At 38.0% G+C, this 18,358-nt stretch overlaps 1 protein-coding gene across 4 annotated transcripts in view; it reads right to left on the bottom strand.

Moving 5' to 3' along the window:
• Positions 1–13,450, bottom strand: part of smash (smallish) — a 126,431-nt gene extending 112,981 nt beyond the window's left edge. For 3 of the 4 annotated variants that reach the window (XR_003656040.1, XM_028307213.1, XM_028307214.1), the window contains exons 1-2: positions 13,296–13,450; positions 12,749–12,974 (exon numbers count right to left, since the gene is read on the bottom strand). Coding sequence is in view for 3 of the 4 variants with exons in the window: in XM_028307213.1 (XP_028163014.1) it covers positions 12,749–12,853 (105 nt within the window). In the remaining variant the exon portion in view is untranslated. The remainder of the gene's footprint in view (positions 1–12,748; positions 12,975–13,295) is intronic. The other variant, XM_028307215.1, reaches the window with a different exon arrangement.
• Between the last annotated feature and the right edge of the window lie 4,908 nt (positions 13,451–18,358).

Below are 18,358 nucleotides of genomic sequence, written 5' to 3'. Positions count from 1 at the left end.
AAACGCCACAATGTCGGTCCGCCTCCAGGATCAGAACTCGAAACCTATCCAGTTGCAGCGAGGGGTGAGACAGGGAGATGTCATATCTCCGAAACTGTTCACCACCGCCCTGGAAGATGTTTTCAAGCTTCTGGACTGGAGCGGATTCGGCATAAATATCAACGGCGAGTATATCACCCACCTTCGTTTCGCGGACGATATCGTAGTCATGGCTGAGACCGTGGAGGACCTAAACACAATGCTCGATGGCCTCAGTAGAGCCTCTCAACAAGTGGGTCTTAAAATGAACATGGACAAGACAAAAATTATGTCAAATGCCCGTGTTGTACCCACTCCTCTGAAGGTTGGAGACACTACACTCGAACTTGTTGACAATTATGTATACCTGGGACAAACAGTCCAGTTAGGTAGGTCCAACTTCGAGAAAGAGGTTAATCGTCGAATCCAACTCGGCTGGGCAGCGTTCGGGAAGCTTCGCGAAATTCTCACGTCCGAAATACCGCAGTGTCTCAAGACAAAAGTATTTGACCAGTGTGTGTTGCCAGTGATGGTGTATGGCTCTGAGACGTGGTCGCTTACTATGGGCCTCATAAGAAGGCTCAAGGTCACCCAAAGAGCGATGGAGCGTGCTATGCTCGGAGTTTCCCTGCGTGATCGAATCAGAAATGAGGAGATCCGTAGGAGAACCAGAGTGACTGACATAGCCCGCAGAATCGCTAAAATCAAGTGGCAGTGGGCGGGGCACATAGCTCGAAGAGCTGATGGCCGCTGGGGCAGGAAAGTTCTTGAGTGGCGACCACGAGCTGGAAGACGTAGCGTGGGCAGGCCTCCCACTAGGTGGACCGACGATCTGGTAAAGGTCGCGGGAAGTACCTGGATGCAAGCGGCGCAGGACCGGTCTTTGTGGAAATCCTTGGGGGAGGCCTTTGTCCAGCAGTGGACGTCTTTCGGCTGAAACGAACGAACGAACGAACGAACGTATGTAATTAGTACGCATTCATTATGGAAAACCTTGAAAGAGGCCTTTGTCCAGCAGTGGACATCATATTTTGGCTGAAACGAACGAACGCATTCTGAGCAGTAGTCATGGTAGGTTAGGTTCTTATACTATCAGAATTATTGATTACCTACATGGCCAACATACCTTTCAGCATCTTTGGGAAGCGAAAAAAAGATAAATAAAATCCGGTAAATTTCTTTTCGAATTTAAACACCCGAACGCCGCACAATATTTCTTTCTCTTTATGTCCATTTTTAAATAATACTTCGATCGTAGAATTAGGTACCTACTACGTCTACAACGCACGCCAGCGTCCTGACGGGCGCGCGCGTGACACTCGACTGATATAATACCCGCCGGCGGGGCGCTTCGCTGTAGGTAATTATCGGATGTACCGCGCGGAGTGAGCCAGGCCTGCTGAAGGGGAAAAACATACTCTTAATCAACAATATATTCAATAAAAACTATAGAAACTCCGTATTTGCAAGTAATTTCATAAGAGTGACTCAAGTTGAGATCATGGTGACGTGAAGGATAAATAAATTACTTACCTACTAGATAATGATCTTATGAGTAATAAATAAGTATAACNGCCCCCAGATTATTTATTTATGTGCTTTAATAGGATTTGAATACGCGTCTATTATTTACTTTTGTTCGAAGTAGAACCATTTTATTAACGTTTTCAATGCCTAACCCAAGGAGACATTATCATCATCATCATTTTCAGCCATAGGACGTCCACTGCTGAATATAGGTCTCCCCCAATGATTTCCCATCACCTACAAGGTGGACCGACGACCTCATAAAGGTAGCGAAAGGCGCTAGATGCAGGCCGCCACCAACCGGCCAGTGTGGAAATCATTGGGGGAGGCCAAAGATACATAAAATACACATTTTAAAATTCATTGATTGTAAGTCTTAAAGCAGTAACTTTAAGGAAACTTTATTGTGTGGTAGGTTGACCTGCATCTGATAAATTTTGACCATTGACCACGTATATAGGGTCCTTCTAAATCAGCTACGTTCCGTTTAATGGGAGCATGTATACGTCACACTGAATACGTTCCCAAAGTTTGAGCCAAAAATTCAGGCTAGTTTCCGAGATAATTAAGGAAACAACTTCATTTCTTATCAACCCAATACAACACCCTGTTCAGCTGATTCACTACTACACTGACAAAAATCCGCACGCACACGAGCTTACGTAATGGCCGCCATTGCGCTTGTGCTGCCGTTGGGCCACTGGCCGCGAACACAAGAGTGCCGCCTGACGACGGACCGGGCGCCACACAAGCTATTCTAGGGCTACTACTAGTTATTTAAGGAATTAAATTAAGCAGAAAATTAAAGTTTATTTATTTTTGGTAACATAAAAAAATCTTATGTGGTAAGTACTTATTTAGTGGCCTTAATGGAATGATGTTTATTCAAAAGTTCGTTAAAATACTTTTGCGCTTGTAAAAATCTTTTATTTCAAACGTAGCAACGAAACGAAGCAAAAAAGTTAGTTGCCGAAATCAATGACTTATTTTTATGCCATACACAAATGGGATAGTTACCATGACTATGAAATTTAGAATTACGGTTATTATTACGATAAAGCAGGCACATTTTTCATGTTAATTTTAATCGCTTAATATCCCCTTAGCAAATTAAATAAAAATGTGATTCGTAATTGACTCGATCATAGCAGAAACTAAACGCTATCGAATTATCTACCTGTGATTATTCGCAGTCTTTAGTATTCCGAAGTAAATAAGTAAATAATTGTTCCCAACTATCAATTTTAAACTGAAATAATAATCATTAAAATCATCGTAGAAACAAAAAAAAATTATAAAAGTAAATAATGATAGTTTTATTATTATTAAGATTAGAAAGAATTTTGGAGTTGACATCCTTATTTATGCGTGGCGGAGTCGGTGGTATCAAAGACAGCCGTCCCTCACAATAGCCGACCGCGCTAGTGTTGTAAGAACCTCGAGTCTTTAATTAAAGTCTTTATTTTGAGACTTGAGTTTATTTTTAAGACTAGGACTCGTTAGTCACATGAATAAGGGAATAATTGAGTCTTCCGAGTCCTTTCGAGTATTTTAAGTTCTTTGAGCTAGACTGAATCATGACATGAACTTGAGTTGGTGTATACTAATAGGCAATAATGAGTGATTTCATATCATCATCCGTATGTTATATCCTAATTGAAAATAAAATAAATCGCACAATACAAATGTAATATCAATAAAATTGCATTAAACGCAAATAATCGAATCAGAAGTATCCATCTAAAGACTGACGATTTTCGTAATCAAAAAGTTAAAACGGTCCAATAAAATAATAAACACACAGTCTTAATTCATAGCTATTTTATTTTCTTCAAACTTTTAATAAGTAAGATTCCAAGACTCGAGTGTCGTATCGTACAACACTAGCCGGCGCGCAGCAAACGAACTTTTAGACACGTGCCGCCGCCTTTAGACACGTGCCGCCGGCCGCCGGCTAGCGCAATGTACACTCACCAAAATAAAATTAAGAAATGCAACAAACTTTTTTTTACTATTCAAATTAAAATTGTGTTTATTGTTAAATCACAGGTACATAAGATAGGTCATAAATAAATACCAAGTTGGAACGGAAATGATTCGGAAATTTTATTTAACTAATTAGGTACCTACCTACCTCATCTACTTTTCTATTGTAATAGAAATGATGACATTAACGATTAATTTAAGAATGGACTTTGATTTAGGATAAATGGAATATCAATACAAACAAATTGAAGAGTTTTATTTGCTTCAATAGTCTAATTTAATGTTTCTAAATAATTGACTAGGCCATTGAATTACCTTCACAAAACAATAAGTTCGATTAATTTTTAATTATTATCTGTTATAGGATATTTTACCATGAAATACTCAACACCACAATTTAGATTCGAATCAATTGAAATCGAAAGCAAGCAGATAAAATAATAAACAAATAAGTTTCTTTTTTGTCGTCGACTGTACGCTTATGCCAACTTTTCGGCTCTTGCTTTGGCGGCGTCGGCGTCTTTGTGTCAACAAAAGGCGTGCGGCTTGTCGGCATTTGTCGGCGCGTGCGCTTTGATTTAATTCAGTTTTTGATTAGCTTTCTTGTGTGAAGGTGCGTTTTGTAGTGCTCGTGAAGTGAACTATGACGCACAGATGCACAAATGCAAATAAATTTACTAAGACGCGCCTTAAAAATCATGGCCTTTGCTGATTGATTTTTCGATGGTATCGTGAGTCCGTTTTACTGTGATTAACATAAGATAATAAGGATAGACAACGATATGAGAGTAGGCCTGCAACATTAAAGTGATAGCTCGCCCAATCAGTCGATCAGCTAATCGGCTATCAGCTGTGACGACTGCTGTGAGTTGTTATGACGTGAGTGTAAACAACAAAAAAGTGTGCAGTGGTAGTGAGCGTTGTGTGTGTTGTGTCTCGTGTTCCTGTGCAGAATGAATACACTACAGCTTTGTTGTGTGAGTAAAAAATACAGCATGTTCCATTATGTAAGACGAAATGAATTTTTATTTTTGTTAGAAAATGTAACTTTGTAAAATCATTATAAAACACATACTCAAATTTGGTGAACTTGTTCAGTGTACCGTATAGATGCCCCCATTAAAAGGAATGTAGCTAGTTTAGAAGGACCCTGTATTTGTGAGAGGAACCGTGAGTCGATCTCTTTGATCAAATGTCAAACTGTTAACATAATCAAGGTTACTCGCTCATTATAAGCTCCGATTAGTTCCGAATCAAATCGATTATACACCAGTTTCTTTGGCAATCGATGTCTAGTCGCAGACGTTCACCTCATTTCAATAGCAAATATCCTTAATCTGCATAAGTTATTAATCACCTGTTTGTTCATCATGTCGATTAGTGGTAAATAGTGATGTTCTTAACATTGAATTTTTAATGTCGATAAGGATACCAAACTAAATATTTAAAGTGTAGCTGAAGATGGAGCTTAATAGTGTGGGTTTGGGTATCATGTTCAGCAATTTACTAACTCGTAGATAAAGTAACATTAAGTTAGTTTACTTCTTCTACCTAGACAGGGAAACCGTTGTGGACACAGTAAATGTTAAATACCATAATCATTGCAATGAATTCAGATTTTATTATAGACTTTCAAAATCACCGGGCTTACGTTCAAGATTTGCCATCATTTACTTTACCTTTCTTTCCCCCTACAGGATTATAATGATTACTTTTTTTTTTCTCCTCTGTCCAAAGTCGCAGCTAGACTGTCATCGAGGAAGTAGTGCGTGCCAAGCTCAGCTTAACACTAATATAATCTATGACCTAAATGATACCAAAATACTGGTATCTAGACACCTATCGATACTTCTTAGTAGTTCTCTACCTCACTAGCGTCAACCAGTTTGAGATGTCACCAATAACCAGATTAATCCACGCCAAATTAAGCTCTAAGTAGTTGTAATAAGAATTCCGCGACTGTGTAAATTATTGATACCGTGGGAATGTGAAAAGGATACCGTGTGTATGGTAATTGTGATTGATTGGTAACATCCTCAATCGGCTGGATAGTAATTACATAGGTAAGACGTTGGATTGAACGTGGAGTGTTCCATGGTGTTTATTTACTGTGATTTTGATCGGGGACCAGTGAGGATGGGAGTTACACAGGTTGGGAAAATTAATTAATAAGCATGCAGGTTTGATACAAAAGTAGATCTTTTTATAATCACACACATCGTGGACGACGTCCATCTTACAACTTGCACCACCTAACTCTGACCGTAAGTATGACGATAACTGGTGGTTTTTGTATGGAGTTTGACAGATTTTTGACGTTTGTCAAAGTTAAAGTAAGATGGTACAACTCAGCCTAAGTGATTTTGTCTTTAATGTAAAAATATTTAATTATATTTCTTGTTTTTTATCTACTCCTGGTGAAAATGTCGTTTTATGCACTGAAGACGGGACGTGAACATTTTAGGACAGTTAATATGTATGGTCTGATGTCCTGTTGAATACCTAGGAGTGTAGAATAATTGGAGTTTATCGAAAAAAGTAGCTAAATTAAATAATTGATATTAATAATAAGAATCTTAGTAACTGTTTTAATTGCCTTCGACAGACCTCTGAATACGATTATACCAGGTATTTGGCCACCTATAAAATAATAAATACACTGTACTTTGTATTATCCATACTAAACAAACTCCTCTAATCCCAGTTTATCTGTTCGTCCTCATTTTATCAACGCTTTATCGAGGAGCTGACACATATCTAAAAGATCTCAGTCTTGATAAGATAAGATCACACTCGTATTATGTTTTTGAAAATCTATGTAAGCCTTGTAAATTGCATAACATTTGATATGAAATACTCTTGAATAAGTTCAGCAGTGGACGTCCGTGCAGCCTTGGAAGTATGGTTTAAATGATGTTGATGATAATGGTTGGGGTTGGACCTTGTCGAATTGGATATCAGGAGTTAAATTATCTTATAGGAAACCCAAATTAAAATTACTTATGCGAGTTTCAAGTTTGGTTAACACAATATTGCAGGATTGTCAGGCAGTAACTTCGATTCAATCAAACTGAATGGTCGAAAACAAATGAAGAACCACTAACGCACTATGGAAACAAAAACAAAAATAAAAAAAAAACATCTGGGCTTCAGTCAAGTCATAGTCTGACATCATAGTTATGAATGACTTTAGTTGCCACAGCTCACATGATGGAACAAAATAATCGAATGTTTAACTTGTACGTAAACAAGTGATTAACGAGTCATGTTTATTTGCAAAAGTAGGTAAATATGCGAAGTAAACCAAATGTATTTTTGTTATTCGCATTCCGAACAACGTCTCGTGCAATGTTACTTATGAACTGTTACAAAAAGAAAGTGTTTGTTTAGCCCGCACTATGAAGCACTCAAGTGCGAATCTACTCTTATCTCAAGGATCTAGTGTAAAATAGAAGCTAGAAGCTAGTGTAAAATTCAATGAAATAGGTATACAATAATCAATACAGGAATTAATTAGTCCATAATTGGTTTAAGACCCAGTTTCCACCAAGGCGGAGCGGAGCGGAGAAGTGTGTTGAATAATCATCATCATCATCATTATCATCATCTCAGCCATAGGACGTCCACTGCTGAACATAGGCCTCCCCCAATGCTTTCCATGTTGCCCGGTTGGTAGCGGCCTGCGTCCAGCGCCTTCCTGCTACCTTTATGATGTCGTCGGTCTACCTTGTAGGTGGACGTCCCACGCTCAATAACCAACCAATAACCAAATAATAATAATTTCATTATTTCTCTTCTTCAAGAGTGCGACCAAGTACAGGCTTTAAGTAACGTGAGTATGAATCTAAATTGTAGCATCGATTAAGAATTGGGTTAGGAGTTGGCCAAGATACTAAGGTTTCTAAAAATGGCCATGCAAAAAAACTTTAAAATATTTCAAATAGAACCATAAAGCTCACAAAATAGGTCGAGCCATTACCATAGATGCAAGAAAACGGCCGGAATTAAAGCAGTCACTGAGTCACCACTTAGTGTCATTACTGCAGGTTGGGTAAAGGTCTTGGGTCGGCTCTGCGAACAACTGGGCGTGTTTAGTACACTCAGCTGCCAAGTATATTATAAAAATCAAGGCAGTTAATAATTTTGTAATGTAAAAAACAGGATTTCAAGCACTATTCAGGACGAATCGACAAAGGTACAAAAATATGAGGAAATAAAATTATCACTTCACGGGATTTTTGCAGCAAAATCTTTTTAAAACGGTAAATAAGAACGCTTTTTTACTTGACTTGGCGGGGGCACTGCCGTGTCCCCAGATATTTACCCTCCCGACGTTTCAACTCGGTTGCACGAGTCATGGTCGCGGGCATAGTGAAAAATGCAACATAATATATAGTTTAAAATATTATATGAGGAAGTACTTCGAGAAAAGTTGGGTAAAGGGGTCCCCTGTGCCAGTGCCCTTCCGTTGTCTCGTTTTGGCAGGGCACTGCTGTGTTCCCAGATGGAAGAATAAACTATAAAAAGCGGAAAATCGACGAGGGAACCACTGTAGGTACTTAAGCATGCATATAGACTAACTAAACTAACTTAAAATATTCAAAGTGAGTTTATGCAGGTGACTGTAGCTACTTCCTACTTATTGGTTTGGCATGACAGTTTCTATGAACATTCGAGTGGTTATCTTGCAAAAAGTCTGTCAAAACGCTGTAGTATTTATAAAATATTATTATTGTACCAAAATTAACAATAACTAACTCTAATGCCGAAACTTTGTGTTGTTTTGTATTTCGCCAATGCACGTGTTATGTGTAACGAACTGTAAAGGAACATTGTAAGTAACCTAGAACTCTAAATAACAATAAATCTTCGTTTTCCCAGTCAGTTTGTAACTACGGTCAGTGTTACTCAATCGAATTACTGAGTAAACATTGTATGATTTAAGCATGTGGTATCGCTTTATACCAACCTATCACGTTTCATTCTAACCCAAGTCACCTCCTAAGGTCATCATCATCATCATCATTTTAGCCATAGGACGTCCACTGCTGAACATAGGCCTCCCCCAATGCTTTTCCATGTTGATCGATTAGTAGCGGCCTGCGTCCAGCGCTTCCCTGCTACCTTTACGATGTCGTCGGTCCACCTTGTAGGTCCCTCCTAAGGTACTAAGATAGAACGGCAATGTCGGCAATATTAAGATACTTAAAGCGGCAGAATATCATCATCATCACCATTTCAGCCATATTACATCCACTGCACATAGGCTCCCCCAATGATTTCCGTAATGACCGGTTGGTAGCGGCCTGCATCCAGCGCCTTCCTGCTACCTTTATGGGGTTGTCGGTCTACCTTGTGGGAGGACGTCCTACGCTGCGTTTTCCTGTACGCGTTCCCTCCACTCTAGAACCATGCTGCCCCATCGGCCGTCAGTTCTACATACTATGTGCCCTGCTCATTGCCACTTCAGGCAGAATATACTTCTTGTATATTCTACTATAGTGATTGCATCACTATAGCAACTTTTCTGTGTACGCAACACTATTATGGGCACATCCGATATTCAAAACAACACCACCAAGGATGTATGTATGGTGAAAGTCATAACATCTTGTGGTTTTATACGCCAAGGGAAAGGGAACGCATAAAAGTGAAGGGCGTGTAAATTATGGATTAAAAATTATGCCCTCGTAATTTATTTTCCGAGAAGTTTACAGATGGCCAAATTGCTTTATGGATGTATCTATGCAAGAGGTGGTACGACATGAAAAGCGTAATTAAATAGTTAATGAGTTTTTATTTGAATTATTTATTAGACTGCTAAGCAATATTGAACACTAAGCTTCCTTAATATCTTTTTGCTTTTACGAAAATTCTCGTCTAATCTTGTCTTTTCCCAAGAAAAATTAAAATGACAAGACTTTCAGACGTTTTGGTACAGTTTAGTGTCGCAAATGCGAAGCTGAGGCACGCCACCAGTTGACTGATATCAACTAGTCCAGCGAAAACTTACACAACTCATGTTTTTTGCGAAATTGCCAAATATCCAACATTATGCTTTGCAAACGAACCAGAAATGTCACATTTCGAGACGACAATATTCTGTGATGTTGAAAAAAGTCCAGTTTGGCAAGTTCTTTTTGTCGTATTGATTCAGCAATTGATTAGCGACGGTCCTCTATTAAACCAATATTAGGTTTGTTCGGGCGTTGCGCCCGCGCACAGAAAATGCGCACGCAGTGAGCCGGAAAGAAAAACTGTTAAGTGCTTTCACTTTCGTTATTTTATGCTTAAATAAGTCGTTTTTCTGCGATAAGGCTGTGTGTAGCAGCTTTCTTTTAATTCACTTATTGACACACCATGAAATAAGGGGATTATGTAAAAATTGGAAAAAAACAGCGTCTACAAAAACACATTATGAAAAGTTTTTATGAATAAGTACATACTTAGAAAGTGATTTAAAAAATAGTTACATACTTTCAATACCTTCGGCAACAAATCTTCAGTTGCATTTTTAGGTCAAAATATTAATACTAAGGCTGAGTTGCGCCACCTTATTTTCACCGTAACTTTGACTATAACCGGTGTTTTTTGTATGGAGTTTGACAGATTTTTGACGTTTGTCAAAGTTAAAGTAAGATGGTGCAACTCAGCCTAAAACTTCATGCAACTAACCTTCAATTGCAGTTTTAGGTCAAAATATAGTGAATAAAACCTTCTAATAGATACGTCACTGTGAATATCTGAGTGACCTACTATCGCAACGTAATTTACTGCCCATTGTCTTACATCATCCTTCGTAAGCTATTATTTTATTGCTAATTCCAACTTTTAATTAAAACCTTCATTTAAATTCTTTCATTCAAGCACTAACTCATTCATTACTACGAAAAATATGTTCAGTTGATTGCTAATTCATTGTAATATTCACTTAGAAAATATGAAATAGGTACGGGGTCACTTTAATGAATTAATTTATGTTTCCAGTGACCTATCCAAACACATAAAGATGTAGCTCTGACAGTTATATTCAGATTATAACACATATTTATAACAAATGGCATATGAAAAGGCTATTAGCTTATTAATCCACCCATTATTATCACATTTTACGTCATTGTGCAACCAAACACATGTTAACAGATCTGTCAAACCGATATGCATTTGCAACCGGGTGATTTAGATTATTGTGACTTGTTGCATAAACTCGTTATGTAAAGTTACAGTTGCATATTGTTGAACCTTAATAACGTCTTCATATAGCAAGGTCTGTGTGTGTAACTATGTACAGTGCAGTGCACCGTTATGCAAAACGAACACTAAGTGCAATGGTAGGAGAAAAAGTAAAAAGAATAGCTCTAGGACTTAAACTTTCTTCTGTAACCGCAAAAGACACTTTTTTTTAAGCAAAAAGAGAAATAGTTTTCTGCGTTTCTAGTTTTAATTAAAGTAAAGGAGTCACTAGTATAAATGGGAATAATATTAAGCTTATTATGTTCTACAGTCAGCGACGCGTCAAATATGTTCGTGACACCCAAAGTGCTCAAAAAGTTCGCAATATGTCTTTGTTGAAGATTGTGTTGTAAACTTTTTGGCTACTTTGGGTGTCACGAACAATTTGACGCTAACTGTCTGACCTATAAGAAGTTAAGTACCTATAAGAAATGATGATAATTCCGAAAACACGAATTTTGTTATCAACAAACTTGTGACTCAAGCAAGCGTTCGTTCATCGGTACCAAAGATATTTGACATTGACAATATACCTAACGATAACGTAATTTCTATGAATAAAAACGTATTCGTTTATTTTGGGCAATTAAAAGCCGTAGCCTTTGAATATTTAGATTCACACGGACGTAAAAGGGAGGAAACACAAACTAATTAGTAACCAAAAGAGGTCATAGTTTTAATGTTTAACTAAAGAACACTTTGTCATTATTTAAAATAACAATGGCACTTTTTACGAAGTACGGACGTCTAAAACGTGTTTCGAGTTTGATTATTACAAGCCAAAAGAGAAAAGTCAACACATAAAACCTTGAAAAAGAAACAAGCTCGACAAATTCAAGTGCCAATTTTAATTCAAAAGGACTCGCGTATCATAATAATCTGAATATCGAAACAGATATTGATTCTAAATGATCTAGAATGAGAGGCGTCACGAACGCTTCACGATTTGACAAGGCTATCAATACTTTAAAAGATTTATCAAAAAGGAAAATAAATAGAAAAGGTATCGATGAATAGCAGGATTATCAACTAGATATTATTGATTTATCTGTATATGTATGTATAGCTCCTGTAAGTTTCTGTGAGAATTGAGCTGGCTGTAGTTCACTAGCTTTGTTACCGGCTTGTCTTGTCCAAACGAGACAATAAGAGTCGGACTCCGTTTCCGCTATTAATGATTTTGATCAGTAGGTCAAGGAACCGGCTGTGGCGAAACCATTTCTATACTATACATTTCGCCTTCCAATTTTAAGTATGCTTTTGCACTAGATATTTCCGCTGACTCGCTTTTTATTGTACCCGTATTAGTATTCAGGGTCATAACTATAACATTTTGCGTTTGCGTTTTTCAAAGTCGGAATATTCGTAGTTCTGTAACGTCTACCAATTCAATTATTATCTACTTGTTTCTGACCTTTACCCGATAGCCTTTATTATTAATTAATTTTGTTTCAGTATCTTGTTTTCCAGTGTTGTTGTTTCATTTCTTATCAATTTCATTTACTTTAATATTGGTTGTGTATTTTATAGATAAGTTGTTTTGTCTGGCATCGATAGTTTTCGCTGGAAATTCAACATCACTGCTGTTCTAGTTTTTACAACCAACCCTAAATACATATTTATTATGTCTAGACGACATACTTATCCTATTGTCTTAAGTTTTTTGCTTGTCTGCTGGGTTTTATGAGGGTACTTAGTCAGGTTTAAGTACAGGTAAATTACATTATTGTGCTTTAGGGCACAATATATTAAAAGTTTGAGGCAAGTGCAGATTTATGTCGACGCTATTGTAGTTTTCAAAGACATTATGTCCAACAAAAACATAACTAGGTACCTAACTTGATTTATGTCATGATTCTTTTAATCGGTTCCACTTAATTCTGAGATTCTTATTCGAGTAGTCCATTCCGTTATAACGCTAAAGTTCCGATGTCAAAAGATAGGTAAATTGAATAGCAAAAAGAAAAGTCATGCCAAAACTTACAGTTTTAGAGTATCCGCTGCAAGCGCTGCCATCGGAAGAATTGCTCAATCTCCTCTCACTGTTGGAAGCCGGCGGCGACCACGCCGAGCCACTGTCTGACGGCATTTCGGAAACCACCAGAACCGTCTCACATCATAGCTGAACCATACACTAACGTTATAACCGTTTCACAACACTAACACTTCACTTTGCTTCGTCTCCGCTGTCCATTATGCGCCTCCTTTACCTGTAAAAAGAAAAGGAGCGATCAAATTAAGGCCCAGGTAGATCCCGAATTAGATTGGGATAAAAAATCCGAATTTAGAATCCACGATTACTCTCACTGATAGCAACGCGTAAACCGTTGAGCAATCTAAACATTTGTGCAATGAAATAAAACACAAACGCAATCCGAGATATACAACATGTCTCAATCGTAGAACTCGAACGTGGAGGTTTTTTTCTATGGCGTCCACAAATCTGACCATTCACAAAGGCTATCGCAATATCCCTTATGTAACGTTCACATCAATCAGCACAATAGCATAATAATGAGTGCATTAATTACCCGAATATCAGAATACCACGGATGACCGATTCGCGACAATAACACGGGAACAATAAAGTTGACAATCGTTCGGATATTTAACGCGAATAGCCGTTATTGACAACGTCCCGTGCGTCCGAAGCGCGTGGCGTCGCGGGCGAGACTGGCGCGGCGCGCGGTGATGAGCGTTCAGCGTGCGCCCGCGCCGACCAGATAACAATTTCTTAATCGATAACGCGTTATTATTAGGTACCTACAATAAACTATTTTCTTTCGCAACATATGGTTTAAGTTTTATTGCATTTTTTGCCAGCTACTGCAATGGGAATTGAATCAACGATTCTATTCGGTTACCTTTTTTGGCAGTCGCAGCTGTAGTCAGGTTTAGAATCGATCAGTAATACTTTTCGATTTCACGTGGAACTTGTTTTAAATTTATGCGTCTTCTACGCGAATTTTAATAACTTCCAGTCACTGAGAACTGCAGCTGTTTTTAAAATATTGGATTTTTCGAAGGATTTGCAGACAGGCGCCAAAAATCCCAGAGGTGTTATCTCGAAAGCTGCTAAATTTTATTGTGAATACTGGCAATATTGCAGTTACCTGCGCGTAATGTCCTTTGTTATTGTGAATCCATTGACAAAGCAGGTACAGGTTTCGAATGGGCAATGAGAGCTGCCAGAAAAAAGGGTGCTCGGCAAACTGTGACCAAGGGCACAATTTTATTACATCTGGCGTCCATTACATTGAATATAAACACTGGCAATTGTTTAGTTTTCATGCTACGTGGACGATAGCATTGAACTGATGTTTAATAATATGTTGTGGCTGTGATAATGGGAAAATTGCTTGAATCATTATCTCGAAAATGTTAATAGATTCTATTGTATAAGACTCATAAATTGAATCCGAATTGATTCTCCTTAGCTACCGTGCATCATTGAAGTAGTCTACAAACAAGTTCAAGTACGTTCATTGACATGCAAATTCATGTGTCGAAAGGATTCGCTTTTGGCATGGTAGGGGGCAATCAGCCACACCGGTCCAGACAATCTGACCCTCAAAATTCGTCGAATCGCGCCCCACATTCGTTTATCTCGCATCTGGGGCCGGATTATAATACTATTGCCTCGTGATCCATTACCCATTGAATTGAGACTGCGCCGGCGCAATGTGACAAGCTCGCGCGTGGAGAAATGACACCATTTTGCGCCGTCATGTGACCATGCTGTAAAAATATTGCTGGCAGAGCACTTTCACAATGGTTTGGTGATAGTAGCGTGCAAGCTTGTCATGTTAATGCGGCTACAACGGATACTGATAAGTACAGCTGTAGTAGATTCTCTCGTAGAGCAGAGTGACTTTTGCTTGAAGCTCGCTCTGTCATAGATCGCATCTGCACCATTCTGGTGAGTATGTGAATGAATGGGTTGGCCTTTCAATATATGCAATCTTGATCATTGGCACTATTTCTGATAACGGTACTAGATGTAAGTCTTCCTTAGTCATATAGCACGGTCTCCTACTTTTTTCGTCTACTGTCTCAGCAGTCCTTTTAATAAAATAAGTGAGAAGAATGACAGTGTTTAGGAGCTGCAAATGGACAGATTTTCCAGAAATGTGGTTTTGCAACATTGTTTTTACTTTAAAAACACAAAGTAAAAGGCTAAAGATCACTCTCAATGCAAAATATGGATGATTCATTCAAACACAGAAAAGTTTTTGCCAAATTTCAAATACCTAACAGTGCTAGACTATTACGTAGTTACGTAAAAACATACTTTGCATATGTGAGGTTAAGCCTGAAGGTCATAGATGTTATTGTATATTTTTAAATTCAAAATCAGTTTCAGTTTCAATTTCTATATCGTAAAAAACTGTATTCTTGTAAGGTTATGTGTAATAGCGATGCAAAAACAGGAAGTTGGCTTCATGTTTTGGCCGTGAACGTTTGGAAAACTTGAAAAATATATTATTTTGCAACTACATATGTGAATATTTTCTTTCATGGGCGTGTATGACTATGAATAGACCCTCTATTTACATTCGGCAGCTAGAATAATGCCAAATGTAAAAATACCATTTACGGTAGACTACATAAAAACGTCATATTATCAAGGTAGACTGTGGCATCTTTTAATTATTTATTTGTTATAAGATCATCCACTTTCAACCAAAAATGTATATCTATTTAAGAAACAAACGCTGGCCCTAACTGCGTTACACTTGAAAATTTCGACGGGTTCATCCAGTGTCTAAGCAGTTCAGTTGGAAGAGCAGTCGCCCGGTAAGCGGAAGGTCGTGGGTTCAATTCCCGCCTTAGGCAGTTCAATTTTTAAGTTATTTATAATTTTCAAAATGTATACTTTGATATGCTGTCAGCATAAAGTCAAGTCAAAATAAAGTCAATCATTGGATTCTTTGTGATAGAACGCATGACTTGAACTGGGTAGCTGGAAGTGCTGCACATAGTTCATAGTATAGTGGCATAAGGTTTCCTTACATAATACGACATCAAAGCTATATCTCGACATGCCGAAGCGTGGTTGCCCTAATCATGGGACACTTTCTACACAATGTTACACCACAACCCGTAGCACGATAACAGCTGAAATACAGCCCGAATTGCCGCCTCTATTGTTACAGAAGTAAGGTTCAAGTTTATATCATTAAGCAGCCAGGTTTAGGTCACCCAGGATAAAGACAAAGGTCTAGCGAGAGAAATCGCTCGGGCGTCCTTATTTGAGGATTTATGTAATAGGAAACTATTAGTAACTGGTGTCAACGCATACTTGGCTTGGAACCACTTTGGGTCATATTTTGAAGGGTCAACAAAACTGTTCTCAAACTCAAATCAGTTTTGAGTGCAGATTAAAAATTAACAGTCATCACGTTCGGATTTTAATTCCAGCAACAGAAACTGAGATTGAAATCCAGAATGCAGCTTACCAGAACAAGCGAAGTCGTGTTGTAAACTATAGCATATGAGTTAAACCCTTCAACTAATCTATTATGGAATGAGTGGATTGATAACAAGTCCATTGATCTACGAGGACTGACACTCTTTTTCAAGGCGAGAGTGAATAGGCACTTACAGGGCACATATGTACCGTCCTAGACTGCATCTTACTTACTAGGTACGATTGCGGTAAAATATCTGCATGTCCTGCATAAAAAATGACCGATCGACCAGCAGATCAAGCGCCGCAAGTGGAACTGGATTGGCCACACTCTCCAAAGGGACCCCGATCACATCCCTAAGCAGGCTCTGGATTGGTTTGGAACCCCCAAGGAAAACGCAAACGTAGTCGCCCCAAGCAAACTTGGCGGCGCACTGTAGTAGACGAGGCGAAGAAAATCGACAAGACCTGGAGCGAGATCAAGCGCGAAGCTAAAGACCGAACGCGATGGAGGACTGTTGTGGACGCCCTCTGCCCCATCTAGGGGACATAGGACCTTAAGTCAATTAAGTCAAGTCCTGCATAAAAAAAAATCCTATGCCTAAGCAAGCACCGCTATTTGTCACTATCAGATAGAAGTCTGTAAATCCATACTTACACAAAGAAAGATTATGGGACAATGTGTATAGAACTAAAAGCAGGGGTAAGTAAACATTATAAATTACTAGCTTTCCGCCCTCGGCTTCGCACGCGTGGAATTTTGTCTGTCACAAAGAGTGACAGAAAAACTGCATCGCGCGCGTCCCTGTTTCAAAAACTGGGATAAAAACTATCCTATGTCCTTTCCCGGGACTCAAACTATCTCTATGCCAAATTTCATCAAAATCGGTTCAGTGGTTTTGGCGTGAAAGAGAGACAGACAGACAGAGTTACTTTCGCATTTATAATATTAGTACAGAAGTATAGATTGTTAATTGGTAAACAACTTCGAGTTAAAATGTCTTCTTTCACATCCATTAACGCTTGTCCTTCATGATTATCATATCCTGCTTATTACTGAGTAAATAAAAAATTGCCCAGCAATTAATACCGGGTGACATTTAAAAGAATCTCAGCTATCGTAAAAGGAGGAGGCAAGGTCGACCAGTAACATATAAGAGAATGCACACATGCATGCAATATAAATCAACAAAGCAGTTTTTGAGAGTGGAATTTTTTGCAGTTTCTGCATCAACATATTATAAAAGTTCTTAAAACAATGTCAGTAAAATCTATAGTAGCAAATGATTTTTTTACGGTTGAATGCACTATTTTATAAGACTTTAAAATGAATGTTATGCGACTGATATTGCAGTAATAACGTAACTATACTTTGATTTTGGTTTATAAAGAAGGTTATTGATACATTTACAGTGATCCAAGACAAATTATTTTAAGGCAGAAATTATGATACAAAATTAGTTTTAATTTAAGCAGCGTACCCAAAAATCTTAATTCTTACATGCCATATGACTTATAAAACCATTAATGTGCCATTTCAGAAGCGTCAAACTTGAGAAAGATAAATTAAAGTATCGCATTCAAAGAATCTTCAATTAATTAAAATCAAAAAATGAAAATCAAAAATATTTATTCAGTTTAGACCACAAGTGGCACTTACGAACGTCAAATATAGCAAACAATCAAAAGAAAAGGTAGCCCTTATGAGGCACTTTACATGTCTCCTTATCTTTTGGGCTCTACCAGCGCTTCAGTAGTTATCAATATCGCATAGAGTTTTAACTGATTAATTTCAATTAGATACTCCATTGTTGCTTTGTACAACTATCGAGGTATTTAGGTATAATCTCAGGCAGACACAAATGAGTCAGGGCAATGCCCTCTTACAGATAACGAGCAAACACTGTCGCAATTTCTAGACTCACTAGGCCATGCTGATAAAGACTAGTGTTTATCTAGATTTGAGTCTACATTTATCATAATCACATGCCTGTCCTGTTTGTTTACCACTAGTTTCTGCCTGTGACTTCGCTCGCTTGGATTTCATGTATAGATGTCCAGTTATCAGATATTATTTTTATCTTAATTTTAGAGCATGTCCCTGTTAACCAGCCTAAGGAAAAAAACATTTTAAACCCATAAGGGTTAAAACACTTGAGTAAGTCAGTGTTCCGCAAACTTTTT

The sequence above is a fragment of the Ostrinia furnacalis genome, unplaced genomic scaffold (assembly GCF_004193835.3).
Source record: "Ostrinia furnacalis isolate ACB-3 unplaced genomic scaffold, ASM419383v2 OfSCF2106, whole genome shotgun sequence".
NCBI lineage: Eukaryota > Metazoa > Arthropoda > Insecta > Lepidoptera > Crambidae > Ostrinia > Ostrinia furnacalis.
The sequence above is the reverse complement of the archived record's forward strand: the minus strand, read 5'-3'. Positions and strand labels throughout refer to the sequence as shown.